The sequence below is a fragment of the Porites lutea genome, chromosome 6 (assembly GCF_958299795.1).
Source record: "Porites lutea chromosome 6, jaPorLute2.1, whole genome shotgun sequence".
Taxonomy (NCBI): Eukaryota; Metazoa; Cnidaria; class Anthozoa; order Scleractinia; family Poritidae; genus Porites; species Porites lutea.
Window position 1 is genome coordinate 23,823,155 of NC_133206.1, and position 18,289 is coordinate 23,841,443.

The window sequence follows — 18,289 nt, forward strand, 5'->3', positions numbered from 1 at the left end:
GTCTGCCTAGAACAGCTTTCGACTTATAAAGGCAGCATTTCCTGACCTTCCAAGGACATAACCCAGGATATTATTCCATACAGATGAAATGACAGATTCACATGAATTTTTACCATAGGTTTTTGAAACAAATGTATGAGTTACATGTGTTTGTCTGATTTCCTGGCCTCTCATTGCCAGGAGGGTAAGGGAGTGGTCAGTGATAGGCAAACCCTCAGGGGTATTCAAGGATGAAAGCCACTGGTAAATGAATAACTGCTAGCAAACAGGAGGTACAAATAAATAACCTTAGAATTTGATAAAACTAAGTTCTGGACATGACATTTAAAGTCAAGTCAGCACAAGTTAAGAAAGGTTATTTATGGCTGGGTATTAAACGGGAGGGTCCAAAGGCATTATGTATATTTGTAGGTGTGATCAATCTGGCTGACAGTCGCTTAAATTGTTTTATACAAGGTGAGAGAATCGCTAGCGACTTACGAAGAAAGAAGTGTCTTATAAATTTATTCATGAAGGTGCTGCCGCGGTACTTCCATCACCGGCTATTTTTGCTTTGTGACATTGAGTTAATACATGTGTAGTGCGCGTGTAAAAACTTGTAGCCACTGTGCTTCACATTTGTCGCGCAGAACGAAATTCCATATCCCTTTTTTCGTTTAATTTTTCGTGTAATTAGTTCAATGAAACGAATTATCAGGAAAGAAAATAATCTTAAGAAGAGAATGTCGAACCTTTACTGTGAGAAAAGCATTTCAATTGTCTTTTTTTCTCTCACGGATATCGAGACTCTTCCGATCGCCCCATAGCACAGTGTTCGGTTTGGAAAAAAATACACATTACATCGCAATTTATATTTATCATACTTTCCACGTTTTCGCTCGGAACATTGTTTTCATTGTCTGATAAATTGATATTCTTCTTGGACACAAATTAGCATCTGTAACATCTGGAACCGAACTGTAGCGCTGCTGTAGAAACAGTTTTTAAACTGTGTATTGAAAAACCTTGAAAATGTTGATGTATCCTTACGAAATTAAATCTGGTACTTTTTTTACTCGTTGGTGTTGTTCAATAAGTATTGCATCGATTGTCTTCATTCACAGGGTTATACACATGTTCCTCACTTTCTGAGAATTTTCATGTGTTGTACGTGCTCGCGTGATGTATGCTTAAAATAACATATGACAGACTTAAAAGTGAAAATTACCGCCGAGGGAAAAATCCCGGGAAATTCCCGGCTGAAGCGATTTCGTGGAGGGGATTCCCGGAATTCGATCTCCGATAACTGATTGGCTGAGAAAACGAGGTGGCGCTTTACACCTATCACGTGATATGCTGTGACGTGTATCCGGTCAAGAGGAGCGAATCAGAAACGACGAATAAGCGCGGGTTTCCTAGAAATGAGGGGTTTTCACCGAAAAAAACAATTGCAAAGACCTATCAGAGTTTGTTTATGAGATCCGTAATAAATTCTGCGAATGGGACTGTCTGGGCGGATAAGACTAGAGGAAAGCAACAGTGCGAAGTATTTTGTAGCGGTCATCTTCAGCGATTAAAGGTAAGGTTTGGCCATTCTTTGCTCGAACAATTCAACTAGCTTTACGCTGCTTTTTCCCAGAATCAATTTAGCGTGATATTTCCTTGCACAAGCTTGCGAATGTTTCTTTTTTTTTAACGTTGAATGAAATTCGGGTTCAATCGAGCGTGTATGACTTTTGACGATGTTCTTGTAAATTTGCTCACAGCGGCGTGATTTTAACAGAAGTTTGATTTCAGCTGTAGTGTTGTAAATTACACGTGCAAAGTACAACTTTGTGTTGTTCCAAACTCGTGTGTTAAATTAAGCGCCCCACGTTAGACGGCGAGCAACTTCGAACTAAAACCTCGCTTGAATGATCGTGTGGTTTCTTGCAGGTTTGCAGACATGTCCGACGGCTGTTTATTTGACATGCCATTTACCCCGACGAGTCAAGTGGTAAGTGAAATCAGTTAATGTAATTTACAACTTGTGTAAAGGTGTTTCTCGCGTGCCCGTGGTTCGTGGTAGATTCATTTCAGACATTTTGATACTTGGGAGCGAAGTTTGTTTACACTTGACATGCATTGTAAATGCTTACGATTTTTATCACACACCAAATATTCAATAATCGCTATGAAACTATTCTGTCCCTCGAGTATTCTATTCTGTTCAGTTTGTTGCAAATTTTCTTTTAACTGTTTAGGTTTTGCTGCCGTTCGAAACGACTGCTTTATTTTATAGCTGCTGTCGTGGTAATACTATACTCACATAAATGGCCTACACCGTATCCACCCACACTGCAACGGATATCGCTGATTATTTAGGACAGTTATTTTATTAGATCTGCTTTTTTACTTGTATTGATAGTAAACTGTCTGTAGTTTTCCTGGTTCTTGATGATCAAAACAATAAAAGCCTTTTCAAGATCTTACCGAGGAATTCAACAGTGCTTTACAAAATTTAATTTTAGATTCTTAGAAGGATTATTAATTACCTTCCAAATAACCTTTCCAAACATTATTTCAGAAGTTCTGATCAGGCATATATAACCTTTGCGTTCAGGTTAAGTCCTTGATCTTAAATTTTATCAAAGGACTTTGCTTTAAAATTCAATGGATTTGACATGCAGAAGCACGTACATGCTGCCGTGGTAATATTGCTAGTAGCATTTAGTCTTGGATAGTGCTGAAAACAAAAAGCCTTGTTTTCTTTGCCGAGCTTGACGTCACAAAACAAGCCCGACTGTTCTAAGATGGGGTCACGTATGCCGTATTAGTCATTCATTTCAGTGACAATATCTGTTCTGAAGCAAACAAACGGTTGCTCAAAATGGAAGAAAAAGGCATGAAATGATTGTGCTTTATGGAAATGATAAATAAGTCATTTTTTTGTATATGTTATTATCAAGAAAGAGGAGCTGTCACATGGGTCCACTGGATTAACATAACTGAGTGAATAAAGCTTCACCTACTGAAATTCAAAATTCTATTGTCCTGCAAACTTAAAGAAATTAAACTATCAAGCAGGACTGTCCAGCAACACCACAAACAAACTAAAATTTACATGTTTGCAAAGAAAGGTGTTTTGTGCCATAGACGAACAATACTATTAACACTCAAAACAAAATTACCATATTTCCTTGAAACTGATCGCTCTGAACTTATGTGGAATTTTATCCCTTTGCATAATTTTGATATCAATTTGCTGAATTGATTCTTGGAAAACATTTTTTGTCTTCTATCGGTAAAATAGGGAAAAAATGTGCTGATTTTTTTCCATATGGTTCCACAGAACTGATGGAATGGTTCAAAAGACAGCTCTCATCTGAGTCACTACAATAATCATCACTTTAGTTCTTTATTCTCTCGCTTACAAAGTTCATCAGACCTTTTCATGTCGTTGGCTAAGGTCATAAAAATTAAGAAACAATAAACAAATTTGACAAAATACATTTAAAGTCTCCGTATTAATGTCATAAGAAATGTATAGTGCAAAATAGAGTAGAGGATATGTATGTTTAAGATAGCGCTGATCTAAGGTTATTAAAAAGTCAACAAAGTGTTATCAACAGTTGAAGTCCAAAATGACAAACGTTTTGTTATGATCTTCATACTAGTAAATGACTGATGGACAAATAGGTGCTGCAATAATAGCGAAGCTAGGTATTATTTTAATCGCTCTTTTTCTTGGAAATTTTCAATTGTTCTCAAAATATGCAATGATCAGTCATTCAAGCATAAACACCGTTCTACTGTAAGAAAAACATGGCCATATTTGGTATCAAACTTACCCAAACTGTATTACCGGTAGAATGATATTATTTTGAGGTAGCCCACTCTGCAAACGTTTTGTTATGATTTGAACAAACTTGCAATGTTTGTCGACAAAATTAAATTTTTTTCTGCCCTGACAGGAAACAAATTATTTGTTTCCTGTCAGAAATGTTGTTCACTTATAAAGAGAGCAACTTCAACATCAGAATGAAAAACGTTACAATCTTGCAAGCTAAAAAATAGTGGCATATGTTATGTTATTCCTAGGGGTATAACTATTGAATGAACCCCCAGTATATGTTATGTTATTGCTAGGGGTGTAACTATTGAATGAACCCCCAGTACAATATTTTCATGGTTAGGTTAATCTTTTTACCAACTGTCCATCCCGATTTCATCGGGATTCTCCCAATTTTGCTTGAAAATCCTGAATCCCGACCAATATGTGATCAGGGTAGGAAAAAAATCCCTATTTTGACATTTCCAAATGAACTCTTACGATACTTATACAAGAACACATAACAGATTATACTTAACAGAAACTGATGTCCAGAAAACTTTAAAAATTGCACAAAATAATATAAAATAAAATCAAGTACTTGTACTCGAAACCAGGCAAATAAAAATAAGCATAAAATGACAATTGATTTGGTGAACATTTTAGACAAAAATTGTCCTCTCAGAACACCAGAAATGGCATTTCAGAGGATCAAGAGTTCAAAATTTTCTGGGGAGAATGCCCCCAGACCCTCCTAGCGGCTCGTCCCTTCAGCGCTGGCCTTATCAAAAAAATATCCTGATTTTACTCACTCAAAAGGTTGATCAGTATGCATTTAGTGCTTATAGACCAATTTTTTTTTTTGTGGGGGAGGGGGGGTGGGGGCCTAACCTCTAAATCTGTGGACGGATTCATATATTGTGACTGTTTAAATAAATTTAGAAATTACTTTGGAATAACTTTTGCATACTACTAAGTATTTCTAAAGATTTTACACAAAGAATTGTGAATTTCTTTCCTTATTATTTTAACCTCTTAAACAGTATTCAACTTATGTTACCAGGGTTAGAACCCCAGCAAAAAGCTAATCTCAGGTTGAATACTGGTTAAACATAAGAACAGTTGTTACTATAACAAAGCCACCATCATTAAATTTGCCAAAAGGAAATTAAAAAAGTGGTGTATTCATAACATTAGCAGTACTTGGACTGTTTAGTAATACTTCTGTATAGTACCATTATTATGATGTGTTTTGCATATGAAATTTTAAATTATTGTACTTTGGAAAGGGCAGGATTAATGTTGTGATTTCAATATTTTCTTTCATTTCTGCAGCCTCCCAATCAATTGTCTTTACCGATGTTGAAATCATGGCTGTCATCCTACAGTTATCCCTCTACCACTGCTGGTCCCCTTGTAGCAACCACAATCACAATAGAAGCCATTCAAGATCTCTTGCATGCAAATGGATATCCCATTGAAGGTATTTGGCTCATTTATTTTTTTTAGAAAGTGTATATTATAAAACATATATGGATTGTTATTAGGGACATAGTAATTTTTTAAGTCCCTTCAGTGATCAATGCCTAACTCTTCCTTGTGATGAATAATTTTTGATCAGTTGGAGAGGACATGGTTATGAAACTCTATAATTTGTTTGATGCTGTATAGGTGAAACCTTTTCAGTAGCTATGTAGTACTTTGATAATTTGAAATATTATATAGTATATTTCAAATCATTAAAAAATATGTGTTAAAAATTTATTGTAATATTATTAAGTTCTCTTATCTTTGACATTCATTGCATTAAGAGGACACCTGGCTTTAATAGGAACAGCTTGAAAAAGTGTCCCTAAGGTGCTGGCTGTGCATGCTTATCACAGGAAACACTTTTGTAAGCATAGAGTTAAGACTTAGGATTTTGTTATCAGCCGTATTGATTATTGTAACAGCTTACTATTCAAGATTCCGGCTGTACATATCGCTAAATTACAGCGCATCCAGAATAGTGCAGCTCGGCTAGTCTATTACATTCCTAGATTTGAACATATAACACCTGTTCTTTATCGGCTACATTGGCTGCCTGTGTCTTTTAGGATTGAATACAAAGTGCTAATTTTAACCTATAAGGCAATACATGGCTATGCTCCACTATATACTTCAGATTTAATTAGAACTGGGGAACGAACAAATTATAATTTAAGATCCTCGTCACAGCTACTACTACAACCATATAATGCTACAAAAACAAAAAAGACATTGGGAGACAGAGCATTTCAAGTTGCGTCTCCGGGACTGTGGAACGGTCTCCCAAATGACATTAGAAATGCTAAGACAATGGACGTTTTTAAGTCCTTAGTGAAAACTCATCTTTTTAGAAAAGCGTATGCTTGTTATTTTTTTTAGAATTTTACATTTTTGACTCTGTGTAATTTTTAGTTTATTTATTAGATATGGACTGGATAGTTTTACTATATTAGATTTATTATTTTATTATTATTTTAATGTAACTTGTAAGGCGCATTTGAATATATTCATATAGATATTTGCGCCGAATAAGTAATAAATTATTAATAAATTATTATTTGTCAATGCAGCCTTAAGTAGTCAAGTTGTCCACTTGCGAAAGTACTATGTCCGTTAAGAGGGCTTAATGCAACTGTGTTATTAATATCATTATATTAAATATTAATTTTTATTACAGCTGTTTATTAGAAGAATGTTCTGTGTTACTGTAGCTTTACCATCCATTACAATCTTTTTTTTGAATTTTATCTCAACAGCTCCATGCAATGTAGATATATTTTCTGGGCCATTTGATGACACACAGTTTGATGCAGTTGTGGATGTTGAAACTTGTGATGATGGAATAGATGCTGGTACCTAATTATTTTGTTTCTGTAGTCAATCATCAAAACCCTTATAATTTTATTTAAACTCAGTAAACTCATTCCAAAGCCAGTTTAGAGAGATTGACCCTCTATGTTAAACTAGCATTTTTGTCTCTGTCAACACTTGTTTAATAATGTGTATTCTTTTTTAAAGACCTTAAATTCACAGACCTGGATGCCTGTTCTGAATATGGTTACTGTGGGTCTGACCTCTCAGAAGATGACCTCAGTTTATTGCAAGGTAAAATTTAATAAATTTTTAACACAGTCATAACTACTAGGTACCATTATGACTTTATTGGACATTGGTGTAAAGAAAGCATGTTGTTGATTATGAAATAATGTTGTCTTCCACAGATCTGCCACTGAGTCCAGACTCTCCATTGCTTTCTGACTCTGCTGATATTGACTTTGGATGTGACTCGGGAATTGAGGCTGAAATGGATGAACCTCATGGTAAGATGCATCTATTCTTCCTTCTTTATTTCATTCATGCCGATGCCTTGATACATTCCTTAGAAAGGCATATGGCTGCATCTTCCACCTTTTGCCTGCACTTTAAGGCAAACTGCACACCAATCTGAGTGATTACAAGACACAACATGGATGGATTTCCATGTCTAATGCTTCCTCTTTGAAGATTCTGTTTTAAGCCGAGTTGTATAATGATAAAAAAAAAACTGAACATTATCCATTCTGACTTATAACTTACACTACTACACCAGAAAACATTTTTGATTCTCTTCTTATAAGGTTGAAGATTCTAATCCTGCAAATGAGTGTGTTTTTCGTAAAAAACCTGTTTTATTTCAAGTAAGAATTGTAAATGCATAATTCTTTTCCTTATGGTCTGTTAATTGGTTATTTTTATTTTAATCTAAGATGGTGCAGATAATGAGAAAGAGAAGAAAGAGAAGAACAAGGCCACTGATGATGACAAGAAATCTTCTGAAAAGTCAACCGAGGAGGGTACCACAAACAGCCAGCAACAAAATGGTTCAAAACCACAAACAGGTAGTTGTTGTAAGATTATTTTTTTACTGTTAATATTAAATGGTCTATGGTTGACTCAGAATTACTGTCAAAATATATAAATAAATGTGATCTGCTCATCATATATAAGGGAGGGATTTTTTTCAATTTGAATTGGGTTGCATTATTTTTCTGGAACATTAATCTTGGGCATTTCCCAGATCAATTAAACAAATCATATTGTTCTTTTTTTGTTACAAGGCAACCATTGGAATATGTGCACACATAGCATTATGACAATAAACATGATAAACATGAGAAATTTAATTGAATGTGGGTATCCCGAACACAATGAATGCAAAACCTGGATCAGTTTATTGACCGTCTTGTTTATAGAGTTTTGAAAAAACAATTTTGAACCTTCTTTGTTAGAAAACAAAGAACCTCACGACAAGACAAGAAGAACAAAAGAAGATGATGATGAAGTTGATGATGACGTTGATGATGATGGTGAAGATGACAAAGATGATGAGGACAATGATGATGGTGAGAATATTTTACCGATGATACACGTACCGTAACTTATTCCTAGATCATCCAGTATCACGTGAGTACTTGTGCAGGATTCTCTTTTTATTTGCCTGGGTTCTTCCAATAACATTATCTTTAAAAGCAAATGTAACACAAAATGCTCACCTTTAGTCCATGATGTAAAGTTATAAATCAGAATCATCAATCCTCTACAAAGAAATGCAAATACAGCATTTCCTAGCTAAGCCATCAACTAAAGTACTACATATTTTTGCTACAATGATGCAGAAAACTTTACAATGCTCTTTTGGAGTTTTCTTTGCTGTTCCTGTGCACTTAAGTTGCAACGTTTGGATTAACAATAAGTGCCATCCTATACATTAAGTTCGCTGCGCTTTCTTAAACGTCAGTGATACAAATATTAAAAACTAACAGACTCAGTCTTGATAAAAATCCAGGCTATATGGCCTGTAATAAGTGTTAACACTTAAAATGTTTTTTAAGTGGTATTTGCTGTTCATGTAATCATATTGTTGATTAATAAATATATATTTTTCCTTTAGATCTTCCTCCTGTCAAGTGTCAGTACTTATGGGAGTTTCTTCACCACATTTTGCTGCAAAAACAGAACAAGTACCTAGTGTGGAAAAATCAGGCCAAAGGAGTGTTTCGCCTCATTGACCACAATGGTTTGGCACGCCTATGGGGAAAGCAGAAAAACAGAAAAAACATGACATACGAGAAATTAAGCCGCGCACTCAGATACTACTACAGCAAGAACATCCTCCGTAAAGTTCCCGGCCAGAGACTGACATACAAGTTTGTTCACAATCTTAATGGAAAGAAGTATCCATTGTAAGCACAGGACCTAACACTTAATTTTGAATCAGTTGTATTAGAGTCAGATGAATTAATCTGACAAAAAGACAGTGAAGACTTTCCTTTGAGGTTGACAGAATTGTCGGTGTTGGAGATTTAAAGGACAATGATTCACAGCATCTGGCTCTTAACAAGGACTGCACCCTGTTGGACAATGAAATACGTGTTTGTTTCCGCAATTGCGTAGATAGCTGTGTGTGAAGGCTGCCCTGGGCCCCACCCTCCAAGGGAGTGATATTGGGATGCTCTCTATGTCACTTTGAGTACAAGAGACATGGGGCTCATTATACTGCTCGTCACCTAAACATCCAGCTTCGTTCTGATGGACCAGCATCCCATCAAGGGTGGAGAAATAAGACTCCTAGTAGGTTCATAGAGTCCTGTGATGGACTAGTGTCTTACATTACCAGCGGGAGTGTTTCCTCTCATACCCCCTAGTGGTAATTAACTTTTAAGTTATAACTTAGTTATGGAGTAACATCCCATTCAAAAAGAGCAGTAAAAATCCTCTAGACATGTTTCCATATACCAGGTCACCCCATGGTGGACTAAGGAATTCTGTTGGTCGCTTCATAGTAAACAAACCTGGTTACCCTGTGATCAGCTACATCCATGATGGACCTAACATCCCATCTAGAGAAAAAGTGAAGAGCTATACATTTAAGAGCCTGCAGTATGCCTGGGTTACTTAGTGTCCAGTGCCAAAACTGACCTATAAACATTATTTTGCATTTCAAAGTATCAATTTCCAGGAGATTGCAGATAAGTAACATCAAATGTTGCATCTTGCATTTGCTGAGAATTTTGTCAAGCAGGTGAAATATGATCATTGAAATAATATTGTCATTGGCTGCCAACATCAGTCCAATTCAGGACTACATACAATCTTGATGGAAAATCACATTTCACGTATTAGTCATGACTCCTGGGTCTGAACCCTTTACAAATATGTTAATCATATGCATGACTGTAAGTTTACCAGGCATTGGGGCACTAATCTATCTGGGAGTGAACTGAACTGGGTCTTGATCAACTGGTTTGTTTTAATAATTATAATAACATTTTTACTGCGTAAAGTGAAAAAGAAATCAATTTGCAAAATGAAAGGTCATTCCAGTGTAAATACATCTCTATTATTTTTCGGTGGAAAATATATTTCTACCTTTAGTTACCTGTATGCCCCTTAAATATCCTGACTATGCGTTTGTAAATAACTAAGAATAATAAGGAAAGACGTGCCATTAAATGGTTATTATACATACACTGTAAAGTTTGTTTACATTCATTTGGTTAATAAAGGATAAAATTAATAATTGACCCTAGCTTGGTTGATTAAAGAACCGTAATATAGTTAACTAGTCTAAAACTACTATGCAGTAAAACTACAAAGCTGTAATCAGCCCCTGCTGCCAGTGGTGAGCCTGTTATCAGGTCCTTTCTGAAACCTCCAGGTTTGCATTGGAAAATTCTTTTATGGGCTCCCACAAAAAAAGTTACAGGTATGAGGAGCACTAGAGGATATTCTGAATTCCACTGGGCCATAAGGCCAGCAGATTGGAATAATAATTTGTGCCCCTGCCTTCCCCCAGGGGGCTTGTCCTCTAGGACCCCGTCTCTTATACAAGACTAAACCTAAGGAAAAATCCCTGGGATTTACTATCCCAGACTAACTATGGAACAGAAAACCCAGTTCATGATCATTTGTAATAGGCTCCTGATTTCCCATAAATGATACCCTATTATTTTAATTTATAGTTTTATGAGCTCTTGGTTAGCAGATTTCAGAGTGCTACAGTGTTTTTAACTTGGGGTAGGGGGAGGTAGTGTACTCTCAACCTCATTCCCAGGGCTTTTTCCTTATAAAATGTGAGGGGTGGGAAAAGCCCTGGGGATGAGGTTGGGGTACTCCAGAGTTGGCCCCCCATCTTAAGGTTCCAATGGGAGCCGATTGGTCAACAGGCCATTTCAGAGTTCCCCCGGGCCTCTGTATCAAAACGAGCTTACTGCGCTTTTCACAAAGATGCGAATTCTGAAGTTCAAAAGCCAACTGACGATTACGTTTTTCGCCGCCGTCAATCATCTTAACGGAGCTCTTAGGAAACAAAACTTTACTTTAACAGGTTCAAAAGGTCAAAGTTTGTGATTTGTGATTGGTGGATTTCGATCCGTTTTGTGTGTTTCTGTGTTACAAGGTTCGTTGCTTGTGATCGTAATTATGATTGACGGCAGCGAAAAACGCAATTGTGAAGGCTGCTTTTGAACTTAAGAGTTAACATGTTTGTGAAAAGCGCAGTAAGTGCTCAGCCTTTGACATGGAAATGAACTTTATTCTTATGCGAAGAAAACTCATTTTCACAAGAAAGATTGTGCACTTGGCCTCATTTTGAAAGTGAGAGTTTTTGGAACTTGGAAGCGGCCTATTGCTTACATGACGTCTGGTCTTCTTGTGGTTAGTCTGGTTAGATTGCAGGTTCACGGTTAATCGGTAATCCGTGAATCCTATACGCTAGTCTACAGAAACTTGTTCTTACACTGTAAATGGTTTAAAAAATACATGTATAATTCTTAACTGAATTGGGCTTCTTATGGTAAGCACACTTTTCCAAAGGATAGGCCACTTGCACTTAGAGGTCACGTGACCAATGCTTCCTTTAAACAATGAGTGGGAATCTTGCTGATGCCAAAAATTGACAGAGCACATAAAAATTATCTTAGACCCGATATTTGAGAGGAAACTCATTTAAGGGAGATATTTTTTATGGCACTTCGATTTTTCAACAGGGTAGTATGATTCTCGCGAAGCGAGTTTATAATCTCGTCGCGCGCGAAGCTCGCGCGCATCACATGAGCCGCGCGTGGTCTTAGCCAGATGCAAAATTGGATGCCCCATCTTTCTTTCTTTGAATATATCTCTTAAGGCTGGTTTTCACTTGCGATGGAGTCGGAGTCGGAGTCGTAATCAGAAGCGTAAAGCTTATGATCTAGTGAAAACAGCGTTCCGATTCCGTTCACGACTCCGTCGCTTACGTTCCGCTTATGATCTTGTGAAAACCAGATTGTCGTGGTCAGAAGCGGAAGCGGAAGAACTAAGCCAATCACAAAGTGTGACAACATGTATTGTGATTGGTTTATCCTTCCGCTTCTTCTTCCGACTCCGACAATCTAGTCTTCACTAGATCATAAGCGGAACGTAAAGCGACGGAGTCGTAAGCGGAGTCGGAAGAAATGGAAACGTTCTGATTCTTCTGACTCCGATTCCGTCGCGCTTATGACTCCGCTTACGACATCCAATTTTCGATTTTCACTAACCGACTCCGATTCCGTCGCCAGTGAAAACCAGCCTTTAGAAAAATCGCATTTTGGTCACGTGACCACCTAGGAACTTACTGATTTTAAGAAAATGGTGCAGGTTTGAAAAACCGAATCACTTTAAGCATGAACCGACTCCTGCTTTAAGATATGACTCACTAATCGTTTTCGAAGGCAAAATCATGTAAGTTTCATTTTCATAAAAACGATGTCACATGACCTCTTAGGGCAAATGGCCTACCGTAAAATTCCAAAAATGAGCTCCGGGGCTTATATTCGGAGGGGCTTATCTGTGGAGGGAAACTTGCGTTTCAAAATCGATTAGGCTAGTGTTATGGTTGGATGGAAATTTACCGTTTTTTGCTTTGTTTTACTTTGTATTTGAGGGCAATTTCCAAGTACAACCCCCTGGGAAGCTTATATTTGGAGGGGCGATTTAACGGAGGGTTTTTGCGTTTAAGAGTTTGGGGGGCTTACAGATGGAGGGGCTTATTTTCGGAATTTTACGAAATTTTACAAATTTTAGCACAATACTTTACTGGCCCAGGGTTTTGTCGGCCATTTTTTGTGAGGTGGACTGGGGTTGATTTTGACACTTGGGACGAATATTTGTACTGGTACTACGTTGTGTAACCGGTTTCACAAAAATATATAACTCCAAGTACTTGTCTATTTGTAAAACTGTATTGTTCCGGTTCATTTTTTGTTCATTATTCAGTAATGCAAAACAACGTAAGCAAAGAGGACTTCATTTGACAAGCTCAACTAGTGAAATGTTCTTTTTCGCTCTCGGTGTTTTCACCGCATCTTGGGCCAGAAAAAATGATGAGGACGACATCCCAAACAACCAAAATCTGTGGATTTTTGGCTATGGGTCATTAATATGGAAGGCGAACTTTCCTTTTGTGCGGAAAGTGGTTGGATTTATAGAAGGATACGAACGTCGGTTTTACCAAGGGAGTAGCGACCATCGAGGGATTCCCGAAAAGGTGAGCTTTAGCTTATCAAAGAAAAATTAAGCTTATCTGGAACTGTGTCCAGAAATTATTGCAAGGAGAACTCCAACTTATACCGCGTACGTTTCTCGAACTAGAACCTCACGAAACTTTAAGAAAGGGCCTACGGCGGGAAATAACATAAAAAGAGCCAAGAAAATAAAAAGAAGGGGGATCGCATTTCTACAGTTTCTTAATATTTTCAAAGCCGGTAAAAAGAGTCCCGAACAAATGCATGACAATTTATCTTACCTTCTCGATCAAGCATTTTCAATAATTGATTCACGGTTCGGTTTCACGAAAGCATAACTCCAAGACATCTGTAAACTGTGAGAAAAGTTCTCATTAAACATGATTAAAGCGCCAAGGATGAACTCAAGCTTACTGTTTTGTGCATTGGAGTAGGGTACTCCTGCGAATTCTTGGTGGGGGTATGCCGGCCGGTTATCCAAATTCTGTCCCTATTTGAGACCAAAAATGTCATTTTTCTACAACCATTTTCAGACCTGACCTCTAAGAAATTATTTTATTATTACTTTCTTTCCTATTCATTTGGAACTGAAACAACAAAATAATACATTCATACATTACCAGGGCTGTCAAAAAGTTTCTAAGTAGGAGGCTGATAATGAATAGTAGTCGGCTTTGGAACTCGCACCAAAGGAACAAGTTCGTGAGGGCCAAGGCAGCTAGGGACATTTTGACATATAGAGTCACAGAAATAGCATTTCCAGGGGTTTTCAAGAGGCATTTTCCACCGCAGACACCATGTTGTTTCGTCAGAATACACACAGGACTAGGAACAATGCCATCGAAATGTCCCAGGCGTTCTAAGACATCGCACAGTTGACATGTTTCACAGATCTAAACTTTGAATGTGCATTCAGTGGCATTCAGCATTCAAAAGTGGGAAACGGTATTTTATTTGATGGTGGAGATGAAAGTAATCTGCTAAGGATGGCTAACTAGCCGGCAGTTTTGGCTGGTTACCAGCCCTTATTGACAACCCTGCACTACCCTAGTTCCCTCCAAAACAATTCCCGATTCTAGACCAAAATCGGCAAACTCTATACCCATTTTCAGACCATAACGGCGCAAAAAGCATAGTCCCTTGGGGGCGGCACCTATATGGCTTATATTGTTATCCCTCAAGCCCGAATGGGCTATTGACTCAGGGGCCATGAGGGCGAGAGAAATAATTGTTTTAGTAAAATCCAACTAGCTGATCAAAAATATCGAGACAAAACAACTTTAGCTGGTTAAAGCTAGACTTTAATCCTTTTTTTACCCCCAAAAAGCCAGCACTTTCACTACTAGTGGGCTATAACATATAGCCTAGTAGTAGGTCAACCAATCAGAACGTAGCATTGATAATAGACCACTACCTGGATTATACTAAAAGGGAGTATCCACCATCTGGGATTCCATCCCATAATGGTCATCCCTCACCATTTAAGATTGGCAACATTTATGGCAAAATTTTGAACTTCCCTTTTCTTGGCTTGAATTGTGAATAAACAATTAATAAAATTCCTGAAAATAATTGTTTTGTCAACATGGTTATAATTATGGGGTTCCCTGCTAGCAGAGGTTTCTCACGAAGACGCAAAAAACTGCTAGCCGGGAAGATTTTGGGCCAATAATAATTTAAAAAAATAATGCATGCAGTGACCTTTGTTTTGCCTTCTTTTTTGAAAGCCATTCATTTTGTATCTGTGGAAAAAAGTCTGCAGAAATCTGGTGAAATGAATGAAATCTCACAATGATCCTTATATTTAACTCAACTGACAGACCCAATATTTTTCTCACTTCTCATCCCTGTACCAGTTCCTTTTTTTCATTTAACGTTTATCCATTTGCAATTTTCTTTTTCAGCCTGGAAGGGTAGTTACCCTCCTTGAAAATCCCAAGGTGAGTTTCTCTGTTCAAATAAGTAAAATGCATCAGCTGAAATTAAGTGGAAGTCATTTGAGTGGAAAAACAAACAAACAAACAAAATATAAGGACATAGAAAAAATCAAGGGAGGGGACTAAACTAAGTTTTCAAGATTTAGTGTTGTTTTGTCAGGACTATGATGTAGTCACAAAGTTTCAGGTGGTATTAGTTTTTAGGATTTAGATAATGAAATTCGAATTTTTTGTGAATTTTTTCTTTGGTAACCTCTAGAAGTGAAAGGATCAAGTTCTTTCTTATTTTCTCACAAAAATCCAAGGCATACATCTGTTTCCAAAAAAAAAACATCTCTGTGGTAATTGCGCTTTCATTTCACCTATACAGACACTTGGCTTTCCTCTGGTAAATTAGTAGATTTTCCTTTGGCAAGCGTTTTTTAGGCCATAAAGTTTTCACCTAGTCCTTTTTATTGTCAAGTTCAAAATCCAACATTAAGGCCGTGTTCACACTATATACGAGATAGCTTTTTGTGCTGACATAAAAAAACTGTGCGGTATAGTATAAACTCCTATCCAATATTTGAATCTCTGCTTAAGAGATTGGTGTGATGCAGCTTTGCTCCATTTAATACAGAAATAGCGCCAAAATCACCTTTCTTATGTCAGAACTGATGTGGTATAGTTTTCTTGCCAGTGCAAAAGCTATCTATCCTGTATGGTGTGATCATAAGCTAAATCTTTCTGCATACATTTTTGTGGTTTCAGGAGAAAGTTTGGGGAATTGCTTATGAAATCACGTCAAAAGACATTCCTGAGGTACTTGAGTACCTTGACTTTCGCGAAAAGAATGGCTACAAAGCCTCATGGGTCAGATTCCATCCAAAGAATGCTGAGCATCAAGCTTTTCAAGCAAAGCTGTACATTGCCACTCCTCAAAATGAATTTTACCTTGGCCCTGCACCACTGCCTGAGATTGCAGAACAAATTTTGACTTCAAAAGGACCTAGCGGAACAAATTATGAGTACCTGATGAATCTTGCTCAAGCAGTGCGCAATCTTAGTGCAGAGATTGAGGATGATCATCTCTTTCAGTTGGAAACCCTTGTCAAGAGTGGTTTATCAAAAACTGCCTAGTGTAGAGTAGGGTATATCATTATATAGGCAGTGATTTTGTTACAAATAGTTATGGTGAGTCCTGGGACTCATCTTGTGAAAAATCATGTGTTCCACTCCAGAAACATTGAGTCCAAGTTAAACAAAAAAACAGTCTGGAATTGAAAATGCCTGGGCCTTTATGTAACCAAACAGTTAATCTGAAGTCAGACTCCAAAACTCTGTATTACAGTATACTGAAATTAAAATATAAACCTTCTATTTAAAAGCACAACAAAGGCTAAAAGAAATTTACATTGTTGAACAACAGCCATAAACTGTCACAGAAACTACACAAACGGGATATTTCTACAAATAAACATGTTCAGATCGATCGCTCAATCTTTGCATCCTACGGGACGCATGCCATGAATAAAATAATTATCTTGTGTCTTTGGGGATTTTTATGCATCAGGGATGCAGGATACAGAGTTAACAAATCACTGTATGAGAGGTTAAACAGTGATATGAAGAAAAATAGTTTTTGCCTTTAGAAATTAGCAATATTTATTGTCAGGGCTGTCATTTAAGGCAGGACAGGGCTGGTGGCCAGGGATTTTCTTTGGCTACCATGATCATGACTCCAAGCTACATGGAAAATAGAACCATATGAACCTCCTTCAGCTGTTCATTTCCGCACCTACTAATTGCAGATACCTGACAACTTAAAAGCTACTTTCTTGTTTGGAATATAGCAGTTATTATTTTCTAATACCAGATTTTTAACAATTTGTGTATTTTTAAAACTGCTGGTCAAATCTGAGCAGTTTCCTGTTATTGTTTTTTTTGTAGGGTATATTTATAAAGACCAGGTCCATTTGTTTTAGAATATTATTAGGTATTTAAAAATGACATTGTACAACACCTCTAGCTTCAGTCAACTCCTGTTATTATGGAGCCCCCTTTGGGACTGCAGGTTAATCCCTTAGCGATAAAGTAGCCTGTTGGAGGTATTCAGATAGTAGGAAGAGGCCTAAAGTAAAAAAAAATCGAGGAAAAATAGAGGGAATCATTTTTTTGCCCTCCCCGCCTTTTTACTTTAAGCGATGGCCCTACTATCTGAACGCCTGGAACAGGCTAGTTCATAATAATGGGGTATTTATTTTCCATTCAATGATATTAGACGGAAAAATTCTGTAAATTTATAAATATCACAGCCAAACTTGTCAGGATTTAAAAATTAAATACCAGTAGATCAACTGGTATAAAATTTAAATACCAGTAGGTTAGTTTGAACTTTGTACTGGATCCTTAATTTCTTTTTTAGGCTGATATGCCCGTGGAAGTGCCCTAAACTCTTATGTCACTTTACTACTCTCCTAATCTTTTTAACTCAAAGATGGTGGCTACAAACTCAGAAAATCCTGAGTACTCACTTGCCAAAGCAATATAGGTGGGTAATGGATTGGGGGTTTGGGGCTTGGAAGGGAAAAGAGAAGGAGAGACTTACTGGGCTTAGCTCCTGCACGTTTTTCTTCCCATCTCCTCCCTAGACTCGATTTCCGCTACTCCAGAGACTAGTTGTAACACTATTTTACATACACAACCAAATTATCGGGCAATTATTTAGGTTTCTGGGAAATTGTCCACCTACCCCTCCCCTAACTCAACCTTGACACTTACTTCTCACTTAGGGCAAAATGTTGGCTTAGGGAAGGGGTAGGTGAGCAATGAGGGTGCAATGCCACCTGAAGTCCCTTTTTTTCCAGAGAGGGAGCTCAAGATTAAAGTTGGTGGACTATATTTCACCCCTTGATCCAAGGAAACTCTCCAATACTCCTGCTGGTATTCCAAGAAATGACCCTCATTTTTTAAAAACAATATTAAGGACTAAGACCCCACATTTTAAGGGAGGTAATAGGCTCAATTACCAGCTA

General features: G+C 37.3%; 2 protein-coding genes across 3 annotated transcripts; both read left to right on the forward strand.

Moving 5' to 3' along the window:
* The first annotated feature begins 1,407 nt into the window (after positions 1-1,407).
* LOC140940883 (uncharacterized) lies at positions 1,408-10,376 on the forward strand. Of its 2 annotated transcripts, XM_073389849.1 has the most exons (9): positions 1,409-1,558; positions 1,915-1,975; positions 5,126-5,273; positions 6,574-6,669; positions 6,836-6,922; positions 7,039-7,137; positions 7,564-7,695; positions 8,086-8,199; positions 8,748-10,376. In XM_073389849.1, exons 2-9 carry the CDS (start codon positions 1,925-1,927, stop codon positions 9,041-9,043), a joined length of 1,023 nt encoding a protein of 340 aa, XP_073245950.1. In that variant the 5' UTR covers positions 1,409-1,558; positions 1,915-1,924; the 3' UTR covers positions 9,044-10,376. The 2 variants fall into 2 exon arrangements, with proteins under 2 accessions (XP_073245951.1, XP_073245950.1); XM_073389850.1 differs by lacking the exon at positions 6,836-6,922 and having other exon boundaries at positions 1,408-1,558.
* A 2,675-nt stretch (positions 10,377-13,051) lies between these two features.
* Positions 13,052-17,636, forward strand: LOC140941342 (putative glutathione-specific gamma-glutamylcyclotransferase 2). The gene is made up of 3 exons (XM_073390325.1): positions 13,052-13,361; positions 15,243-15,278; positions 16,026-17,636. Exons 1-3 carry the CDS (start codon positions 13,146-13,148, stop codon positions 16,392-16,394), a joined length of 621 nt encoding a protein of 206 aa, XP_073246426.1. The 5' UTR covers positions 13,052-13,145; the 3' UTR covers positions 16,395-17,636.
* Positions 17,637-18,289: the final 653 nt, after the last annotated feature.